The 22,073-nt window shown below is 44.6% G+C and overlaps 3 protein-coding genes across 7 annotated transcripts in view; 1 reads left to right on the top strand and 2 right to left on the bottom strand.

Moving 5' to 3' along the window:
* The window catches only part of pear1 (platelet endothelial aggregation receptor 1), a 41,527-nt gene extending 31,244 nt beyond the window's left edge, over positions 1-10,283 (bottom strand). For 2 of the 3 annotated variants that reach the window (XM_076988475.1, XM_076988472.1), the window contains exon 1: positions 10,002-10,282. The gene's annotated coding sequence lies outside the window, so the exon portion shown is untranslated. Of the gene's footprint in view, positions 1-10,001 lie in introns of all 3 variants that reach the window. The other variant, XM_076988473.1, reaches the window with a different exon arrangement.
* A 2,539-nt stretch (positions 10,284-12,822) lies between these two features.
* Positions 12,823-16,871, top strand: gpatch4 (G patch domain containing 4). Its single transcript, XM_076988478.1, has 8 exons — positions 12,823-12,980; positions 13,151-13,221; positions 13,438-13,511; positions 13,744-13,836; positions 13,998-14,114; positions 14,826-14,935; positions 15,219-15,269; positions 15,592-16,871. The coding sequence occupies exons 2-8, from the start codon at positions 13,152-13,154 to the stop codon at positions 16,352-16,354; spliced, it is 1,278 nt and encodes a 425-aa protein (XP_076844593.1). The 5' UTR covers positions 12,823-12,980; position 13,151; the 3' UTR covers positions 16,355-16,871.
* LOC143489441 (oxidized low-density lipoprotein receptor 1-like) lies at positions 16,313-21,535 on the bottom strand. 3 transcript variants are annotated; one of them, XM_076988480.1, is made up of 9 exons: positions 21,399-21,535; positions 20,271-20,378; positions 19,772-19,798; positions 18,984-19,088; positions 18,786-18,820; positions 18,341-18,515; positions 18,057-18,220; positions 17,760-17,878; positions 16,313-17,596 (listed from the first exon to the last, which is right to left on the bottom strand). In XM_076988480.1, the coding sequence occupies exons 1-9, from the start codon at positions 21,460-21,462 to the stop codon at positions 17,416-17,418; spliced, it is 978 nt and encodes a 325-aa protein (XP_076844595.1). In that variant the 5' UTR covers positions 21,463-21,535; the 3' UTR covers positions 16,313-17,415. The 3 variants fall into 3 exon arrangements, with proteins under 3 accessions (XP_076844595.1, XP_076844597.1, XP_076844594.1); XM_076988482.1 differs by lacking the exon at positions 19,772-19,798; XM_076988479.1 differs by having other exon boundaries at positions 18,984-20,378; positions 21,399-21,436.
* Between the last annotated feature and the right edge of the window lie 538 nt (positions 21,536-22,073).

Genomic DNA, 22,073 nt, shown 5'->3' on the forward strand with positions numbered 1-22,073 from the left:
TGTGCCCCTGCACTCGCCGTTCTCGCCTGACCCGTGTCCCAGCCGCTTCGAGGAAGTTCTCGTGTCTCCTCACGTCCCCCCGTGTCTTCGTGCTTTGCCACGATTCCCCACTGGAGCCTGAATAACCGCAGGCTGCATGACTGCACGGGGCAGGGAACACGTGTGGGCCACACTAGCAAAACACACTTCGGTACAAATGTATGTTTACACCCACACGCTGCACCGCACGCGGTCGCTGATCACAACTCATACACGCTCCTCGGTTCATGCCATAGCGTTCCTGCGACTGTCCGGTCTGCCCGGCCGTCAGGAGGCTAATGCTGAGGTTACAGCACTCTGAGGAAACACGACCACGCGGCACCATAATTACATGGGCAGTAATTCATGTGGGCAGCAAACACACAGAGAGACGGAAGAGGCACTTGAAGCAATATGAGCAGAAACAGCACTGAAGTGCTCGGACTACACCTGGTCCATGTTAAACACAGGCTGCATGCTACACCTGGTCCATGTTAAACACAGGCTACATGCTACACCTGGTCCATGTTAAACACAGGCTACATGTTACACCTGGTCCATGTTAAACACAGGCTACATGCTACACCTGGTCCATGTTAAACACAGGCTACATGTTACACCTGGTCCACGTTAAACACAGGCTACATGCTACACCTGGTCCATGTTAAACACAGGCTACATGCTACACCTGGTCCATGTTAAACACAGGCTACATGCTACACCTGGTCCATATTAAACACAGGCTACATGTTACACCTGGTCCATGTTATACACAGGCTACATGCTACACCTGGTCCATATTAAACACAGGCTACGTGTTACACCTGGTCCATGTTAAACACAGGCTACATGCTACACCTGGTCCATGTTAAACACAGGCTACATGTTACACCTGGTCCATGTTAAACACAGGCTACATGTTACACCTGGTCCATGTTAAACACAGGCTACGTGATACACCTGGTCCATGTTAAACACAGGCTACGTGATACACCTGGTCCATGTTAAACACAGGCTACGTGTTACACCTGGTCCATGTTAAACACAGGCTACATGTTACACCCGGTCCATGTTAAACACAGGCTACATGCTACACCCGGTCCATGTTAAACACAGGCTACATGCTAAACCTGGTCCATATTAAACACAGGCTACATGCTAAACCTGGTCCATATTAAACACAGGCTACACTCTAGACCTGGTCCATGTTAATCACAGGCTACATGTTAAACCTGGTCCATGTTAATCACAGGCTACATTCTAAACCTGGCCAATGTTAAACACAGGCTAAGCGTTTATCCAAAGGCAGCTCTGGGTGGACAGACCTACACTGAGTCTTCAGTGCTTGTGTATACAGTACGCATGAAATGTGCCTTCAATAATCAGAGGACACACAGCATGATGATGAATGTTCAGTGAGGTCTTCGTCCAACCGCTCATGCCTTTCAAACTTCCCACTTTCCAACATAAACCATCAGCACTGTGAAACCCGCTCACACGTCTGACTGTTGAAAAATCGATTTTTCTCTATCAGGAAATGAGTGTGTGCTTTGTGAAGGTCAAAAGGTTCACAGAGTAACTGAGGAACTATTTATGATCTAGTGTGCGGTGCGGTCTTTATACTATCAACATGCTTTTATCAAAAACAGGAATGCTGAATAAACGGTGTTGGAATGTCCACTGGTGTGTGGATAGCATGACTGGAGTCGCTTGATGTTAATATTGCCGGAAATCATTCCAGCTCATGGCTTCCTCAAACTCTTCCCTTCCGCTCGGCAAAACCATCCAGAGCAACTCGGCCCCGCAGGAAAGAATTAGACTGGAAGACCATGCGCCTTATGTCTGAACCATCCACACCGTCACAGGGTGTAAGGTCACTGTGTGTAAAACTGTGTTGCAGGACACATTACCAATTACTGTCACTGCCAGAGATGAACTACAAATTGATTTTGAAATCGCAATTTTGAAACAATGTGTTTATATTTTGATATTGTTTGACATATTTTGTGACAATATAATATTATTATTAGATTTCTCCTCTGCAACATACGGAGAATACAACCCTTCCTTTCACAGGAAGCTACTTAAGTGCTTGTGCAGTCTCTAGTAATCTCTAAGCTGGACTACTGCAATTCCCTATTTGCAGGTCTTCCTCTACGGGTCATCAGACCTCTACAACTAATTCAGAATGCTTCAGCACGACTGGTCTTCAATCTCCCCAAGTTCTCACATGTGACTCCTCTGCTACGCTCTCTTCACTGGCTTCCAGTAGCGGCACGCATCAGATATAAAACCTTGATGCTTGCTTACAAAGCCAAAAATGGACTGGCCCCTCCCTACATGATGTCCATGGTCAAAAGCCGATCTGTACAGCGAACACTCAGAACCCCAAGCTTGGCTCGACTCGAAACTCCATGCTTAAAGTCTCATGGAAGACAAAGCTCCAGACTATTCTCCATCCTGGCTCCAAGATGGTGGAACGATCTTCCATTAGCTGCTAGGACTGCAGAGTCTATTGCTATCTTCAAGCGTAGACTGAAGACCCACCTGTTTGTTGAGATCTTACCAGAGCACTAACTCGGCTGATACCACTTGCCGTTGTTCTTAAATTGTATGTCTGTCTATGGTTATTTGTGCTTCTTGGTAAACATTTAACTTGCAAAACATTAGGTAATGACATTGACTCCTGTAGTTTAGTAGTAGTATTTGTATTACTGCTATTACAATTATTTTTAGTAGAAGTTTGAAATTTTATTCTTATACTTATAATAGTTATAACAGTAATAGTATAATAGTAATATTTAAATAATCAACATGGCAAGTGAATTCAAGTAGGAACAAGATTTTCACAATTCACAATGTCAAATTAAGTATTTATTCTTTGATAATATGTGGACCACAAATACGTAACTGGAGTTTAACATATAGATGTTATTTGTGAAGTAGTGGTCAGGAAAACGACCTTCTCCCCAAATCAAGTGGCCTTCATCAGAGCCCAGACCTTTGAACTCATCAGTCCCCTGAGACAGTGACAAGGTCATGAGTTTGTGCAAGAACCTTCCTTTCATTAAATCTAACCTGAGCTTCCATTACTGCTGCTGGCTGGGGAGTTTCAGAAGATCTCACACACTAATCACATCACCCAGGGAAGCACAGTGCACAAGCTCTAGTCTGGATATCTGGGGTGGACTTTGGCAGTGCTGCAGATAGCGGCACTTTGGAGGCTGCAGGAATCAGCTTATCCAGGGCATGAGAACCAGGTCCCAGCACTGGGCTGTCCTCAGAGGCCTTAAAAGGACTTTATTCAAGAGTTTGTTCTGCTGAAGTTCTGGGACAGATCAACGTATTGCACATGGAAGAAGGTGATGAAGTCATTGACTAGGTTGTGCTGTAGTCAGACAGCCAACCATGACATCATGACCGATGTTTTCGTGTTTATCTGCTCATGCTCTTCCCCTATACACTGAAGAAAGGAAGTGTTCAATGACTTCACACCATTCTGGATTCTCCTGATGCAACACGAGATATTAATACTTCTCCACTCCAACCTTTTTAGTGTAACAGCTAACTGACATGGATAAATAATGTTTGGTTTACAAGTCTCTTAATCGAATAGTAATGAATCATTTTAAAGTGGATGGGCGTTGCGGTATGATGACCTGTCGGTCGTTAGTGCACACGAGTGGTTTTTCCACTGTGGAACAGCAGGTCACAACCACATTTCCTCCAACAATCAAACAGAGAATCCAGATTGTTTTCCACAGAAAGGAAATGCTCAACTAGTGTATCTGTGTGTGTGTGTGTGTGCAAACGAACACGTGCCCCAGTCAGTCATCATAACACTTTACCTCATAACACTTTCCATTCACACACACACACACACACACACACACACACACACACACACACACACACACACACACACACACACACACACACACACACACAGATGAATTGAGGGTCTCTAGTGCATGTCCCCATCTATCCGAAGCTAAATTCGTTACAGATTTCCATGAGTGCAGGGCTGGCTGCTGTGTGTGTGTGTGTGTGTGTGTGTGTGTGTGTGTGTGTGTGTTCTGGCCTCATTCAGGGAGAGTGGCCTGCAGTCACAGAGAGGGAGATGGTCCCAACAGGACCCAAAGGAACTCCGCTCCAGTCTACAGACCTACCAGCACAGCTGCTCAGCAATCTCAAAGAGACCTGTGACTGAGACCACGACCTGCTCACACACCGCAGTGGGCACCACGTCATGCACACAGGCACCACGTCATGCACACAGGCACCAGGTAAACCAGTATGACCAGTGCTCAACAGGTAAACCAGTATGACCAGTGCTCAACAGGTAAACCAGTATGACCAGTGCTCAACAGGTAAACCAGCAGGACCAGTACTCAACGGGTAAACCAGTATGACCAGTGCTCAGATCTCACAGTACTATAGGAGGCTTTTCTGCATTGCTTAATGCACTGATGAGACAGAACTTAATTTAACATAGCAGGCAACAAACTCTCTGCGTCTGGAACAAATCAACACATTATTAACTGGAAAGTTTATTTGCTCACTCTTGCGCTGGCTCCAGGTTTCTCTCACCTATTATGCGGCTGCTACTAAGTGTTACGTTTCCACTCTAAAGGATCTGGCCAATAGTAAAGACGTGTGAGGATTCAACTGGGGACCCCCAGCCCCCAAACTAACAGGACTAGCTTACCTTCGGATCCCAACAGGCAGCCAAACGTGCCGATGGAGTCTGATGATGGCTTATTAATTGCTGGAGGCTCAAGGCGGCCAGTTGGCTGGGGTGGGTGGGGGGTAGGGATTTTGTGGCCGCGTGTTGTGGGTAAAGGGCCTCATGTCTCTGGGCCTCCCCGGGTAAACACGTGTCTGGGCCCCCTTAGGTACACGCGTGTCTGGGCCTCCCCGGGGACCAGCGTAGCTGCCCCAGAGCTCAGGAGCGGAGCACACGCCAGGACACACGCCAGGACACACACCCAGTCCATTACACTATTAGGAAGCATGATCGCTGTTTTATATGCATAAACCAAATAACTCTTAAGTCATTGAGATGTTAAGCAAAACTGACATTATTTGAAGCTCAATAAAGTTGGGTAATAATGTTAAAACTGTATTAAATGTGAATATAGCTGGGGGTTTGTATTCCACAGAGTCACCCTGCCTGCTCTCAGCCATTCGTCCCAGAGGAAGTGCAGCGTTATCCAGGGCATTCCTCCCCTCCGTAAACACCCTGATTTACTGGTTCATTCAGCAGTGCGAGAGCTTTTCTAAAGAGGGCCAAGGAAATCTGCTCCTCATTAATGCAATCATTTTATCGCATTTCTAAGCTTGGGGGGAAAAAAAACAATGACCGCCAGATGTACCTCGATCAGAGCATCTGGACCAAAGAGATTCTGACCAAAAAAACACGCCACGTTCTCCTTGACTATCCTGAAGGTGACTCCTGGCAAGAACTTCTGTTTTTCTCAACATCTCCTCTCAGAGAGCCCAAAGAAACGTTTAACCCTTAGAACGCTTCCTGAACACAGAGCCCAAAGAAATTACTGAATTTCACCAAACTTACAGGAAGTTAGTGAAGAGCTAAAATAAATAAGTAGCACAACAATGACAACAACGAGGATGATGATGATAACGATATTAATAAATAAATAGAAAAACATAGCATATATGCCACCAGCACTGAGATGTACAAAGATCCTCGTGAACAGTAGTGAGGTCTGGTGTTTCGTTCACTCGTGCCTGTATGTGGGCACGGGAGAAACACAAGAGGAAAAGGAAAGAGGAAATCAGAGAGGTCGTTTGAGACAGAAGCTTCCAGATTCTGAACACACAGGATGTCCTGGGCAAACACAGCTACAGACAGGAAGTAGAAGGCCAGGAACCTGCCTGTGAGGAAGACACCGACCCCACAAAAGGAGGCGGATCTCAAATACAGACCTTTTCACTCCCATTCTCCATTCATACAGAATAACTGGGATTTCATCAAAAATGTAGCAGATTTCATGGGATTCATTTAGACTCTTTTTGTTTTTGGGGTTTTTAGCCTTAGGGTTTTTGTTAACTAACAGAAATAAAAGAAAATGTCTTCAGAAGCCTACAATTGAATTCCTGCAAGATGTTTTTAGTAAATACACAGACTCAAGCAGACACACACACACACACACACACACACACACACACGCACACACACACACACACACACTAGATATTGTTGGAAATTATATTTAAAATACATTAACATTACAGTATTAATCATACTGCTTAAGATCAATATTGTAATCCCCTTACATTACAGTGTTAATCAAATTACTTATTATCAAAAGTATCTGAGAATATGCTTGTCTGCCCTTTTTAAGTACGTGCAGAAGAAAGTTAGCTAAAAGGAGGAAGCTTCAAAATAGCCTCTGGAGGTCCACTTGACATTTGCAAACCAAGAAGTGAAAACATCGCTTTCATTTCTAGAGAAGAAATGTATGTGTGTTTGACGTCTGTAACTTAGGTGCAACCCCAAGTAATGAAAGTTAGGTGGATTACAACCCCAAGACGTGGGGCCTCTTTCACCTTTGTGATCGCTAATTTGTCAAAACATGTTGTAGGATTTAGGGAACTAAGATGGGCTCATCTAATTCTGAAATTGTTAGACAACTTTTGGAGAACATGCAAAAACAGTTTTTGAGCAATAGGCAGACAAGTTATCAGACATAGGGAGATTCCATCGCTGAGTAGCAAAGGTGGGGGCTTATACCCAGACCACACTATATAGGACAGGAGGAAAAGTGTCTGAGTTAGAGAGACCTGCGCACAATGCTATAGGGTAGAGTAGATAGGCTTTTGCATACTCTCTCTCCAGAGATCTCTGTATTTTTACTTGCTTATAATAAAAGGTTAAAGACAAGACTGGTAATGTTTTCTCTTGCATCAACAAACATGCTGCGCTAAGGTGAAAGTGAAACCAAGCGCAACAATATCCAAGCCTCAGATTTTCAAATTCTATTCCATGGAGTGTATAGTAACCTTTACTTACATTTAGGTATTTCCTATGATGTAACAAATGAAGAAAATAAATGTTTTGGAAAACCAATGAACCTTCAACACTAAAGACATTTGAGTTGTTTTGGGGAGGGGTGGACAGGCTGTACTGATTCAGGGTCAGTGCTTCAAGGTCACAGTGGTCAATAAGGAAGGCTGTGACTCCTGTGTGCAAATCCCATGTGCTACACAATGAAAATCAGAACAGCAATTTCTCTGCAATTCTACACTATTTTCTTTTTAGGAAAATATGACTACACAAACATAATTTTTCATGTACTTGTTTATGACAAACATGCCAAAAACAATTCTCATCACACAAAATATCCATAATAAATGATCTTTGGCTGGATAAATGGGGCCTCATTACGTCCTTTCTGCTAACTTTCCACCGCCAAAACGCACAAGCTCTTCTTTTTTCTTCCTCTTTAAGTAAAAAACATGTGCAAATCTCCGTCTCACCCCCAAAATATCACATTTCTTCTTGTCCCACTCCTCTGGGGGACGCGGGGCCCCAGCTCTCTTGATTAACCCTGTATCCCACGCTGCTCTGCTCTCTGGGGTCGAAGCACCCACCACACAGCCCCGCCCCCTGAGGAAGGACCCTCACCACACAGCCCCGCCCCCTGAGGAAGGACCCTCACCACACCACAGGCACAGCAGCTAGAGCTCCTGATATAGGCCCGTCCCACACTAAACCCCTGCCTCTAATTTGATCCACGTCCTAGTGGTGGTGCGAATGGGCTAACACACACACACGTCAACAGCACGAACACATAAGGAGAGAGAGAGTGAGAGAGAGAGAGAGAGAGAGAGAGAGAGAGAGAGAGGTAGAGAGAGAGAGAGGTAGAGACACAGAGAGGAAGGTAGAGAGAGAGAGAGAGGTAGAGAGAGAGTGAGGTAGAGACAGAGAGAGAGAGGTAGAGAGAGTGAGGTAGAGAGAGGGAGAGGTAGAGAGAGAGGGAGAGTGAGAGACAGAGAGGGAGAGAGAGAGATGTAGAGAGAGAAGGAGAGAGAGAAACAGAGAGGGAGAGAGAGAGACATGGAGAGAGAGAAACAGAGAGGGAGAGAGAGAGAAACAGAGGGAGAGAGAGAGACGTAGAGAGAGAGGGAGAGCGAAACAGAGAGAGAGAGAGAGAGAGGTAGAGAGAAAGTGGGATAGAGAGAGAGGTAGAGAGAGAGGGAGAGTGAGAAAGAGAGAGAGACAGAGAGAGGTAGAAAGAGAGGGAGAGTGAGAGAGAGGTAGAGAGAGGGAGAGGTAGAGAGAGATGTGGAGAAGGAGATTTAAAGGTAAATAAGAAGCAGTCAGGGTGGTGAGAGGCTGTCAGGCTGTAGTCCGTCGGGCTCTGAATGTTCTGCGTGACTGAATAACACATGTGGAAGGGAGAGTTATATAAGCGTGTGGTAGAAACATTAAAGGCCAGCCTCATTGTTTAAACATCCAGCACTACCATGACCTTGCTTGTTTTCTCTGAGACGTCCTCAAATGGCAGAAACGGAGGAGGAAGGCACATGGTCCCCCCTCCGAGCCCAGGACCCCGTCCCACCGTCACCCGCCTGCACTGGGCCAGCACAAGGGCTGATGCAGTTTCAGGACATGGCACAAGCCTTTTGTCCACGTCAGCTGTAGCGCTGAAGCTGAAATAATCAGGTTTTCAGGTTCATCTATAAGATTGCACTGCACACAGATACGGAAAAGCTGAATCGAACTCCTGAACCCAGGAAAAAATCCCGAGCATGGCTCTGCTGAGCCGTGGACGTCTCTGGAGAACGTGGCAGTCCGGCAGTCTGGTTGTGATAAGAGGCACAGCTGGGTGCCGTCTAGGTAAGAAGTGTGGAAATCAATTCTGGTACCTCTGCACCACAGATGCTGTTTTATATGCTACTATTGGCAGGTAGCTGGACTTCCCCAGAGAATCTACAAGCCCAGAGTGGCAGGACCCAAACACATGGAAAAAGCTTATTGAACAGAGATGGTGGTCAGGACAAAGCTTCTGTGTGTGTGTGTGTGTGTGTGAGAATCTTTTTACAGCTTGTGAGCTGTTATGATCAATAAGATCTACTACTATTGTTTTGCAGCAGAACTAAGCAGGAACCTTTAGTACAATATGAAAGTAACACAGTATGAATTATGTTCCCTCTCCAATCTCCAAAGTATGAACTTGTCATGAACCAGAAAACTGAAATACTGCAACATGGAAAGATATTGTGGATGCTACCCCCGCAGTAAGAATAAGACGCCATGGATAATATGAATGATCTAGTTCATAGGTTAAACATTTGCATCCAAACATTCAGATTAATATTTTTCATCTTTCTGTCTGTGATAAATGTAACTGTAAGGACATGGTAACTGATCTGAAATCAGTTATTATTCTGTGATGACTGGTATGCCTACATATGGAAACAGGCCTTATTTGGACACACCACAGAGACTTTTACAATAACAGTGTCTTTGAAGTGACACAGACATCAACTTTATGACAGTGAGTCAGTCCTTCTCAGTCCCTGTGGCACTGTCTTTCACCTTATACTAGTGTGACTCAAATATATCACCTATCCACCAGCAGACTGCAAACCTGATGAACACAGACACCTCATACACAAACTCACCTCAACCTGAAAATTTGTATTTTCTTAAACTATTGATTACTCCATTGGTAGACTGCTGGGCAATTACCACAAAGGGGTGTTACATTTGCTTTCAAATGAATTATGATATCTTATTTTCAAAGTTAGTTCTTTCAAGAATAATGTAGCTAATCATACAATAAAAACCAGGCAGCTCAATTAATTTTGAGTGAAATCTGAGAAATACATCTAGGATAAGAGTCTAATAATATTAGAAAGAAGACGCTCAAGAAAACGTTGTTATTGTGAGTGATTATTATTACATGCTGTTGAAACGTTTAGTGTATTGACTCCGACTCTGGTGTTCTTACCTTATTGTTGAAGTGTCATTTGTAACGATGCTGTAACGTCTGTAGGACTTTTATAAAGACACTTTCCCAAAGACGCTCGAAGTTACGATCGCAAAAACGTTTATCCGAAATATACTGAGTTTAGATACCGCAACATCGGATTGTCTATGTTGCTTTTCTTGACTTTGCGAGTAGTAAATATGCCAGATAGACACACGACAAACGATCACAACAACTACGTTGAACAACAGGGAGGGGGCAAAACTGCAGGGGCAATACTGGAGCCTTGAACCCCCCCGCCCTCCACTTCTCTGGGACTGGAGCAGCGCTCACAACCGGGATGAAGCTCAACTCTCCAATTTCACTATTATAGCATTTACAAAACTCCCCATCCACAACCGGCCACTAATGTACAGAAAATGAGGTGCGTTTAAAGTGGTCTTCCATTTTCCTGTAAGGAGAGCCAGTTCACCAAATTCAAATGGTAATTAGATATAACAATGTTCAAAAACATAAAATAAATGTTTAGGCTACAGCTTTTTCTTACTATAATCAAAAGTCGAGTATGTAAACGTTCAAAGAACTGGTCTTTTCTTTTGAAACCATTTGGAAAAACTGTTGATTCTTGTTTCTTATTATGGATATCAGAAATGCAAAATGTGGACGTTACGATCTGTGTTTAAATATCATCAAAGGACAGAAGAAGTCAAACTAAACACAGCGAGAATGATGTCTGACAGCACTGGAAACTGCAGTTTTACAACACTGGGTTTCCTACTTACTATCTGTACAAAACAGATAAACCGGTCAAACAAAGAGCCCTAATTCTGCAGATGCACTACATCCTTATATTGAGACGGGGACGCAGAACGGAAACATGTTTCTCTTTTAGAAAGAGATATAAGCCATGGGTTAGCCTTGGACACTTGGTAAAAACAATGAGATTATGTGAACCAGGCACGGACGTAATTTGGGGGGGGGGGGGACGGGGGGGACATGTCCCCCCCACTTTTTCAAAAGCCGGTTTTGGTCCCCCCCCCCCAGTTTTTACGGTTAAAACCAAATATTTAAATAGCGACAAATCCATGTCCCCCCCACTTTTGAAATCAAAATTACGTCCATGGAACCAGGACATTGATTTAGAACCATTAATTACTTCATTAACTAATTTCAGTCGTTTTATGTCACGCTTCTAAAACTTATAGAGATCTGAAGAAACACACAAACAGTAAAAGCACACATTCTTAAGCTCTTGAAAAATTATCTTATAATTGTACTATTTTAAATATAATTTAAAAAATCTACTAAAAATAAACTCTGGGGGTTACTGACCTCAATATTTGGGAATTATATACTAAATTAACAAAACAACAAAGCAAACATAAATACCTGCCTTCCTGAAATGTGGAAATTGTACCAGATAAACGTTTTATACTATAATCATATCTAAAAGTCTGATACGAGTTTACATAATTGATCTTTGCCCATTATGTGTATTTTCAGTGTAAGGAGGCGTTCAAGGTCATGACGAGGGCGCCCTCTAGAGGACGAGGACGGCGTATACACTCACCTGTAGCCGCTGCTGTTCAGCCATACAAACAATCATAATTCATTCGTTGGATTAAGTTAGTACTGCTGTAGCTCTCCCTCACTCTGTCTGTTAAAAGATAAGAGACAGAGGCTCTTTCTTGAAGTTCTGGTAATAATTCTACTTAAAACTGAAGCTCAAATCTTCACTCGTGTGGACAGTCGAGACACTGCGGCCTGGACACCGAGTTCCCCACAAAGCTCATGTGTGTCTGGCAGGGGACTCCACAGTCCATGAAAAATGTCTAGGTTATCGTACTTCAAGTTTTTTGAGCCTCAATATAAAGAAAATCTGAGTTGTTGGCGCTAAAAAATGTCACAAGTCGTCCCGTGTACGCTAAATGGTGTAGGTAGCCTCATAACTGAACCGGAGGAGCTGAGTTCACCCCCCGTTAACGACGCCCCAGGCGCAGCTGAGGTGATTTTATGTCACCCTGCACATTCCTCTGGAAAAAGTCGTTTTTCTCAGTCTTTCATAATAGTGCACTTCGCTCCCTGTTCCACTATGAATTTGCCTCTTTACGTTGTAGCATACTGAAATAATTCCGTGGTCAGTATTCCCTGGGATAAAGTCAATTTCTTTCCTCCAAAGATTAATTTAAACAGTTTCTGTGTGGATTTAAGTTGCATGGAGCGACATGTCCGAGCTCCATGTGTGGAGGTGTGTAGGCCTACTGGCTGCTTTCGAAGCAAGCAGACGTATGTTATTGAGTTATTACACTAGTAAAGATTGTATACCAACAGAAACACATTTGTAAAGAAAAAATACTATGCAAAACTATTTATGATAAATAAGAAAGAAATGTTGACATTTAGGATTTCCATGTCATTAGGTTCAGTTCTTTATGAATGTATGATCTGGTATATATGCATCTTTGTTGATATATTGTTAATATAGACCAGGTATCACCAAATGGCGGACCGCGGTCCGGATCCGGACCCGAACGCCGTCCTGTCCGGACCCAATCACATTCCTGATTAAATGGATACGGACCCAAATGCCAAAAAAATTTTAACGGGAGACTATATTTTTAAACCGGAGAATTTATTTTCAGACGAGTGTTACGTTCACCACCCATTTGAGTGTTAGTTTCGCCCCCCGCTCAACAACTTTCGTTCCCCCCCCGCTCAACAACTTTCGTTCGCCACCGCGGACCCGGACCTAAGGTCTGAGCTATCTGCCAAAAATGGACCGCGGAAAGATTTAATTGATTACCCCTGATATAGACCGTTCTGCGTATAGGGCGCCTGTACCGTTTATTCTTCGACTGGCCGCCAGATGGCAGCAGTGAGTCACCGTGTCGCGTTTAAGTGACGTCACGCCTCTCGCACACGTGTATTGAGAAATTAGCGAGAAGTCTCTTCCTAATCGTATGACGACTTTAAGTTTGGAAGCCAGCTGTCTTTTTACAAGTAAGGTAGTTTTTTATTCGTTAGACGTTTTCACTTTAAATTGATATATGTTAATTTATATTACTCCTCCACATATAACTGAATAACAATGCCACCGATGATGCTAAGCTAACCCTGACGTGGTTCCCACCGGTGTGGATGTGTCCTCTAACGTCTCTCGTCCTGTCCAGCATGGAGACAGATGAGAGTCGCGGTCTGACATTCGCTCGACAGCAGCTTCTCCGCCACGGCTGGAATGAAGGTGAGACTGACTGAGCTAAGTAGAGCTGGTTCTCTAGTTATATATCTAGTTATATACCCCAGTCTCTGGTGTTGTCCATTATCTTTGTTCTGGTGTTTTGTTCCACCTGCTCTAGAGAGGCGAGTTATACAGTTGAACATATGTGCAGAATGCCTGCTAGCTACATTAATATATACGTCCTGAGTAGTTACCACGTTTCCTCCCGTGATTTATTAGGGAAAGGTCTGGGGAGAGACGAGAACGGCATCTGCGAGGCAATCAAAGTCAAAGTGAAATGTGACAAAGGAGGGGTGAGTGCCCAGGACGTGTGCCCCGGACGTGTGCCCCGGACGTGTGCCCAGGACGTGTGCCCAGGACGTGTGCCCAGGACGTGTGCCCCGGACGTGTGCCCAGGACGTGTGCCCCGGACGTGTGCCCCGGACGTGTGCCCAGGACGTGTGCCCCGGACGTGTGCCCAGATGTGTAAACAGTGTGAGGTCTAACCAAGCAGCTCATTAAAGCCTGTTTGTGGTTTGCACACAGGTTGGCCATAAAGAGAGTGAGCAGTTCACGTTTCACTGGTGGGACCACGTGTTCAACAAGGCGTCGGCCAGCTTGGCTGTGGAGTCAGTACAGGTGAGTTAGGTGCCTTCCAGCCTGAAGACTGGAGCCTGGTGCTCACCTGCACGGCTGGGGCCTGTAGCCCGCAGTCCAGGATGAATCTTCTGAACTTACATGGTTCAGCAGTTCCTGTGTAGAGAGCTCTGACGTTCTGCCCTTCGTTGGTCGTGGTCCAGGATGGTGTGCTGGTGAAGAAGATGGAGGGAGCGGAGGAGGAGGAGGGAGTGATCTCCAACAGGAAGCCGCGTAAGGCCATGTTGAACAAGTCTGTGCTCTACGGATCCTTTGTGAAGGTACAGTAGTGCACATGCCCGTCCCACAGGTTCATGGATACGTCGTGTGTGAAGACACACACTGGTCCCTCTCCTCCTAGTAAGGATGGAGTCATTCACAGAGAACATAGGACTGTAGTTTGATGTTTCTGTCCTTGGCACTCCCGCACTGCCGTGGTAGTGTGAGAGCTCAATAAGAGTCAAACTGAGGAAAGCTGTGGGTGGAGCTCAAACACTCGCCCTGCGAGACCAAACACACGACTGTAAATACATTTCAGTAGGTCAGTGGTGCCGTAGAGAATCCGGGAGGTGACAAATCAGGTTTAAATTACATGTTACAGGTGCAGCTTAAATTGTGACTTGAGCTACACCTGTATTATCAACTCGTGCCACACACCTGCACTCAGTACCAGTTTATTAGGAGCAGTTGTTCTGTAGGGGAGGTTTCTGTTGGTGGACATAATTCACCTATACGTCCTGCAGATCAGATCTTATAGGACGCTTTACATTACATTTACATTACAATTTAAGGCTTGATCTGTATACTATTTGTATTTTGCTGTTATGAAATAGCAGATTTATATACTGTTGTGGTTGATGTATAACCACAACTAAAAAGCACAAGGTGAGTTCTGTCATCATACGTGTGAAGAGTTCTTTCAAGTTTTCTAAATAAAGGGATTGTGCCTCTCTTCTCTCCTTTCCTGCTCCCTCCTTCCCTCCCTCCGCCAGTCCTCCACTCTCCTGTCGGGCCAGGAGCTGCCTGTGGGTAGAACATCTTGCTCGGAGGACAGTAGCAGCTCTGAGGACGATGAGAAGCTGGACCTGTCCAGCACCACCAAGTAAGCCCCGCCCCCGTCCCCCACACCCCGCCCCCATCCCCCACCAGTACACCTGACATCACTTGTCTGTCTTCAAATGTCGACACATTTTAAATCATCTATTTTTTTTGTTGTCTCTTCCAAATTATTAAGCTGGTCGTTTTCTTACAGCAGAACACTGTAGCATTGATTTAAATTATAAATCTGTAAATCTACATGTTGTTAAAATGGCGTTTTGTCAACATATGACCATTTGCAAGTTCAGTATTTCACCGACAGCCTGCGTGTTGGTCTCTGTACGCAGGTTATCTGACACACAACTGATCAAGGCCTGCGGGGGGCGAACTGCACACAAGTAAGGATCACACACACCAGCCTCAGTACATGACAACTACAGTGTTTATTATGAGGGAGCAGTACTGCTCTGACTGGAAAGGGCCGATAATGTATGTTCGATTTTCTGTGTGTGAATGAATGAATGAATGAGGATATTTCCCCAGGATATTTACATAAGAGATTTATAAGAGATTTTAGTCTGTGTTGTTGTCACTGTTGCCTCCACAAAACGAATGCTCAGGAACGCTCCAGTACGCAAATAACACTTAACGCAAAATTGTATTTTTAGTAAAATATTGTCCGCATTATTTTTATTTCTCAATTTTAACCCTCAACTCTAGAGGAGCCAGACACGGCCTGACGATGAAGGCCAAGCTAGCCCGACTGGAGCAGCAAGAGCAGGAGTTTATGGCCCGGTACGGCCCAACGTCTGGGGGTTCAGCCCCGAGAGAATCCCACCCCGCCACGCCCAGCTCGGCACCAGCCCAGGCGCTAGCTGAGAAGACCAAACGCAAAAAAGCCAAGAAGAACAAGGAGCAGGCCTCCGATGAACCCTGTGAGGGTGGAGGGCACCTTCTCCACACGCCCCACGAGGATGAGGGGGCATCGAGGAGGAGGAAGAAACGCTCCAAACAGGATGTGGAGATGAACCATACCCAGATACCGAAGGAGAAGAAAAGGAGGAAACATCTAGAAAAGATCACGGAGCCTGGAGAAGTGCAGAACGGGAAGAAGACCGCAGCAGCCGAGCCACAAGAGGGCGCTGCACCTTCCCAGGACGGTGAGGGTGTCCCCAAGAAGAAGAGAAAAACCAAACACTTGGAGCAGATGGCTGAAGAAGCCCTTAAAGAGAACTGTGTGGTGGTGAGCGAGTGTTGTGTGCAGGCTCCACAGGTAGAGGGCAGTGTTGTACTTCACCCAACACATGACCACGTCTCCAAGAAGAACAAAAAGAAATCTCGCAAATCCGGTCAAGCGGAGGCCGCAGAACTCGACGTGCTCCACAGTTGGGAGTCGAGCAGCACGGACACGAAAAGAACTGAGAATGTGGAGAAAGACAAATCTGAGGAGAAGAAGAAGAAGAAGAAAAATAAGCAGAAGTAACGTATCCTGCCATAAATCTGAAGCTTGAAGGACTAGAGGAGACTAGTGATGGTATTGGAGGGGTTGGGTGCCCATGGCTAAATGCTGAGTAGTTTTTAAACACTCCTGGCCATATTTGAGCTTTCTGTATTGCCTTTATGCAATTTAAAAGTGCAGACAACCCACAATGTGTAATGAATGTCATGAATTGAGAAATTCTCATTACATTGGTGTTTTAATTGTATTTTTTAATTACAAAGGTGCATCTCTGGTGTCTTTCAGTGAAACAGCAGGTCTCAATGTTGACGTTTGGCTGTGATTTAGTATTTACTGTAAGAATGAACTGCTCAGACTGCCCTTACATCAGCTGCCGTTTGGTAATAATGTACTGGTCACATATTGCTCTTCATGTTTGCCCTTTTACCTGCATGGACTTATTGAGGGGGATCTACACGTTTTATCAACCTACTGTTGGTGCTTTTAAATTGTGTTTACAAATGAACAAAGTGTAAACAAAGTAAAAGTGAGTTTGAAAGTCTATTTTTCATATGAACTAATTGATTAATGGGTCCTCAAAGGGGATTGACATCGTCTTCATATCTGTCCTGTAACCTCAACAATGAAGAACCTGGTTTGGTTTTCTGCTAGATTGAATGTCTGTGATTTGTGGGACCATGTTGTCAAACTCCTGTGCTGACCTGGTGTCAGTTCCAGCCCTATTTATGTGAATGCCATTTAAATATGACATCAATATGAAAGACTAAATCTGATCCAACAGCAGCATTATTAGTCCACGACCTTAAATTGATGTGACAAGTTGGTAGTCGCCCTTGGCTTGCTCACTGGGGGCTAGGACTCGGCACTTGTAAAGCTGCTTTGTGACAACAACTGTTGTAAAAAGCGCTATATAAATAAAATTTGATTGATTGATTGATAGTTTAATTTATAGAGGCACAAGGTGTCGTATTGTCCTCGTAGCTTTGACCCACCTGCTGACCAGCGTGGGCAGGTTCACAGTTCAACAATAGCACTTTCACAGCCGTATGAGCAGAACGTTTTAAATGAACCTTGGTTCTCTGGTATTATCCTTGCTGATCTGGTGCTCGGTGCTTTATGGGCCGTGGCCATGGTACAGCGTTCATCTCACAGATCCACCTGTTCAACATCTGACACGTGTTTACCGTCCAACTTTGCAGAGTGACGTCTCCGGTTTTTGACAGCACACACGCGCCATATGATATTTGGGGTTGGCCAATCCAGAATCTGAAGGAGAGAAATGTGGTTTAGTGCCATCAAAAATAAAAGAAAACTTCTGATGCAGACTGTGTTGGATTGCCAGTCAGTGTGGGACGAGCAATTTGTCTCTACTGATGGATTTTGAGAGTTAAACACTGTCCTCGTTTCTATAATCACTGAGTTGTCTTACCCTGTATCCAGCACACTGCCGTTCGTCCAAACCCACTTCTTTTCATTTGTTAAAGAAAGTCCAATCCAGTATCCATGATATTCATCGAAGTAGTTCGGAGCGTTCTGATTGATGAACTCCTAAGTGTGCACAAAACACCAGAAGACGAAGGAAGACATCTGATTCGAACAATTAATCTAGATATTTGCATTTTGTTCACCGATACTGGTGGAGAGCACCAGGAAACGGGGCTCAGATGAACCTGCTCGTTCCTGGACTGGTAGTTCAGTAGTTAGATTGGTCCTTGAAAACACACACCTGTTCCTCTATATTGTCTATGATGACTAGGTCTGCCTCCATTTTGAGGCAGTGTTGCCGACTACTGTGCCAGGAGAGCCAGCTGGTGTACGGTCCAGTGTAGAAAAAGTAACAGTTGGACCCGTACTGAATCCAGCCTCTCAAACAGGGCTCACAGTGGATCTCTGCACAGGGAGCACATGGACTTTATTCTGATGGAACTTGGATGTGTTACAAGTAAAGTTTACACAAAAACACAACCCCTGGGGTGATGATGATGATGATGATGATGATGAGGGTTTTACCTCCATCAATGAGCTGACAGAAAGCTTTGGCTGGGATTTTAGAAAATTGTGTGATGAATCTTAGGGTTGTGTTAAGTTCGTCTCTCTGTTGGGCCAGATCCTCGTTCTCTCTCTCCAGGGACATCTTAGCAACTCGTAATGTCTGGTGTGCTGAGCGCTCCTGGGTGTAAAGAGCCTGTGGAATTCAGACATGGTTCAGATATCTTGGAGCTTGTCTGACACCAGAGGTGTATATTCCAGACACGGAAAGTAAAAGTCCTCACCAGGATTTTGCTCAAGCTTCCTGGATTGTGTTGATTCCACTAATTTTACCTGGATTGCACTAATTAGAAGATCTAGCAAGCTTGAGCAAAATCCTTTTACTTTCTGAACCTGGAATGGACCCCTCTGACTGACATTAGCCATGCAGACAACTGCCATGTGAGATCAACAGAGGTTCTGTTACCAGAAGGGTGCTGTGCTGGGAAACCTGAATGATATCTGAGGAAAAACAATTCAGTGTGATCAGTGATCATTCAAGAACTCGTAACATACGGGACAAAATACAGTTCTGGGCAGATGGAAAAAACCAGGAAGTTTTTGACATGATGGTTTTAACGTCTAAAAGGAGGATGCAGAAGGAAGCGAAGGATGGTGTACTCACTGAAGACACAGGTGGTGACCAGACCTGCTAGTAAGAGAACACACAGCACCCCCAGACAGACTGTGGCCCGTCTGTGTGGAGCTGAGGGACTTGTAACCGCGTCCTCTGAAACACAACGCAGTGGCAGTAGTGTATCTCTGGCCTGAGAGCCGAAAGCTGTGGACCCTAACACAGCCCTTAACACCAGCTTCAACACCCAATGGGTTATTATAGCACAGACGGGCTGAGCTGTGGACCCTAACACAGCCCTTAACACCAGCTTCAACACCCAATGGGTTATTATAGCACAGACGGGCTGAGCTGTGGACCCTAACGAAGCCCTTAACACCAGCTTCACCATCCAATGGGTTATTATAGCACAGACGGGCTGAGCTGTGGACCCTAACGAAGCCCTTAACACCAGCTTCACCACCCAATGGGTTATTATAGCACAGACGGGCTGAGCTGTGGACCCTAACACAGCCCTTAACACCAGCTTCAACACCCAATGGGTTATTATAGCACAGACGGGCTGAGCTGTGGACCCTAACGAAGCCCTTAACACCAGCTTCACCACCCAATGGGTTATTACAGTTTTACCTAGGTGTTGCATTGCATCGGCCTTCGGATACACATATGCAGAGCAATATGGTGACTGTTTTTGCAGTACAGTGGAAACCCTGATTGCGCATATCCCTTTCTAAATGGTAACATGACAATGACATAATAGTGTCTGATTAAGCAATCCTCAACACAATGCCTGCAGCTGCGTCCCAAACACTTTCTAGAGATAGAACGTATATACTCACCGTCCAGGCACAGAGAGCTTCCTCGTGCTGTATTGACATGGAAAATATTCTCTGTGATGCTAATGAACACTTGGCTCAATATAAGGGACTTATATTACTGTATTACAGTATTTTTGGTTGTTTGATATTTTGTGTTTGAATATGCACCTTTATTGCAGTACTTTATTGTATTAAACCCAATAAAATAAATCGAAGACGTGTTTTCTCATTCTTGTCTTTCACCTTGTTGGATCATACGTGTTTAACTCCAAATGTAACTAAATATATAACGAGATTAAATAAGTGACTCAAACGTTTTCTCAAAATTTTGTACACATGCTGACACTATGCTCAGGAAATATGCCTCTCAATGAATTGAACTGAATTGTGTTGATTTTTCAACTACAGCGTTTTCCTCATTTAAAATGTTGGCATGATCAAATATATTAAGCTGGAATGAACATTCTGGAGTCATAGAAATGCTTTAGTACAGTCTTATTATTAAGACGGAGTAACCTACCATTAGCAGTTGGGCTTTCTGCTGTTGGTTCAGAGCAGTTGTGTGAGGGGGTCTCTGCTTGTCTCCTGACATCTGAGTACACAGTCTCCTGCTCGGGCTGCGTCACGGCTGTTCAGTCCGGGGGACCAAGCCAAGACAGTGGGGTCACTCATCGGACTCGGGGACCACGGGCAATGTAAGAATGCAAACTACAATTCTGAAATCAATTTGATTTATCCATCCCTCCATCCATCCATCCATCCATCCATCCATCCATTTTCTTCTGCTTCTCTGGGTCATGGGGGCAGTAGTCTAATCAAAGAGGCCCAGGTTTCTCTCTCCCCACCACCTCTTCTAGCTCTTCTGGGGGGATACCGAGGTGTTCCTAGGACAGCAGAGAGATATAATCTCTCCAGCGTGTCCTGGGTCTTCCCCGGGGTCTCCTCCCACTTGGACATGCCCAGATCACCTCACCAGGGAGGCGCACAGGTGGCATCTGAACCAGATACCTGAACCACCTCACCTGGCTCCTCTCTACGTGGATGAGCAGCGACTCTAGTCAGATGACCGTGCTCCGTACATTATCTCTAAAGGAGACCCATTTCAGCCACCTGTATTTGTGGTCTCATTCTTCCAGTCACTACCCAGAGCTCGTGACCATAGGTGAGAGTCAGAACGTAGATTGACCAGTAAATTGAGAGCTTTGTCTTTTGGCTCAGCTCTCTCTTCACTACAACGGTCCGGTACAGCGTCTGTAATACTGCAGCTGCAGCACCGATCCGCATGTCAATCTCCCGTCCCATCATCCCCTCACTCGTGAACAAGTACACGAGATACTTCAACTCCTCCACTTGAGGCAGGGACTCACTCCCGACCCAGAGAGGGCTCTCCACCCTTGGCCCAGTACCATGGTCTCAGTTTTAGAGGTATAATTTCATTCAACTTGATTTAATTGCCTTGAAATCTCTTAAAGTGATTACTTAGGCCTACCGCCTATATAAATGTACCCAGTGTGAAACGTAAGGTGAGACATTAAAAAAGAGAAGTCTACTTTCATGATTTACATCTAGTTCTCTTTCTGGAGGTCATTGAGAATTTCAAGACCAAAGTGGAATCAATGAATACAATAGCAGGAAAGGCAAACCTTACCTTCAGATTTGACATGGATGGATCTGTTGAACACAACTGATGAATAAGTCACCTCATTGTCCATTTGAGCACGGATTAACACACAGATCCAACAGCCAGCGTTTAACCTACTCTACCACACTGGGCAGTGATCTCAGACTAATTCAGCTTCTCTTCGTATGTTGTGAAACAGTATTGGCTCACAAGGGGAACTACAAATTGGATCTCACACTTAGTACATAGTCTTCATGTGTACAAAATCAAAGAAATAACAGGCAACATTTTATAGTAATGTAGCACAATTTAGTAATATAACCCTCTGCTTGCAAGAACGTATTTCATTGTTATCACTGTCAGAACATGATCATTACTTTCAATTAAGGTAAAAATGAGGAAGGATGTCTGTGATGTTTTCACCCAGGAAGATTGTGTCCACAGGTGACACATGATTACGTATATGAGGTATGTTGAAAGTGTATTTGTCAAGGCAAATTGAAGTGTAGTTTTAGTTATTTGTGGACGTACTGTTGAATCAAAAGGGAACTCGAAATGCACACAAAACTACAGCTTTTTATTCTCAAGACAGTGTTAACTAGCATTTATGGAAATATATGATTTTAATTATACTCCTCAAAGTGTATTAAAGTGTCAGCTTATACATGTGTACAGAGTGGGAAGATTGTTAGATCCCTCAAA

Source organism: Brachyhypopomus gauderio, unplaced genomic scaffold (genome assembly GCF_052324685.1).
Source record: "Brachyhypopomus gauderio isolate BG-103 unplaced genomic scaffold, BGAUD_0.2 sc62, whole genome shotgun sequence".
Lineage (NCBI taxonomy): Eukaryota > Metazoa > Chordata > Actinopteri > Gymnotiformes > Hypopomidae > Brachyhypopomus > Brachyhypopomus gauderio.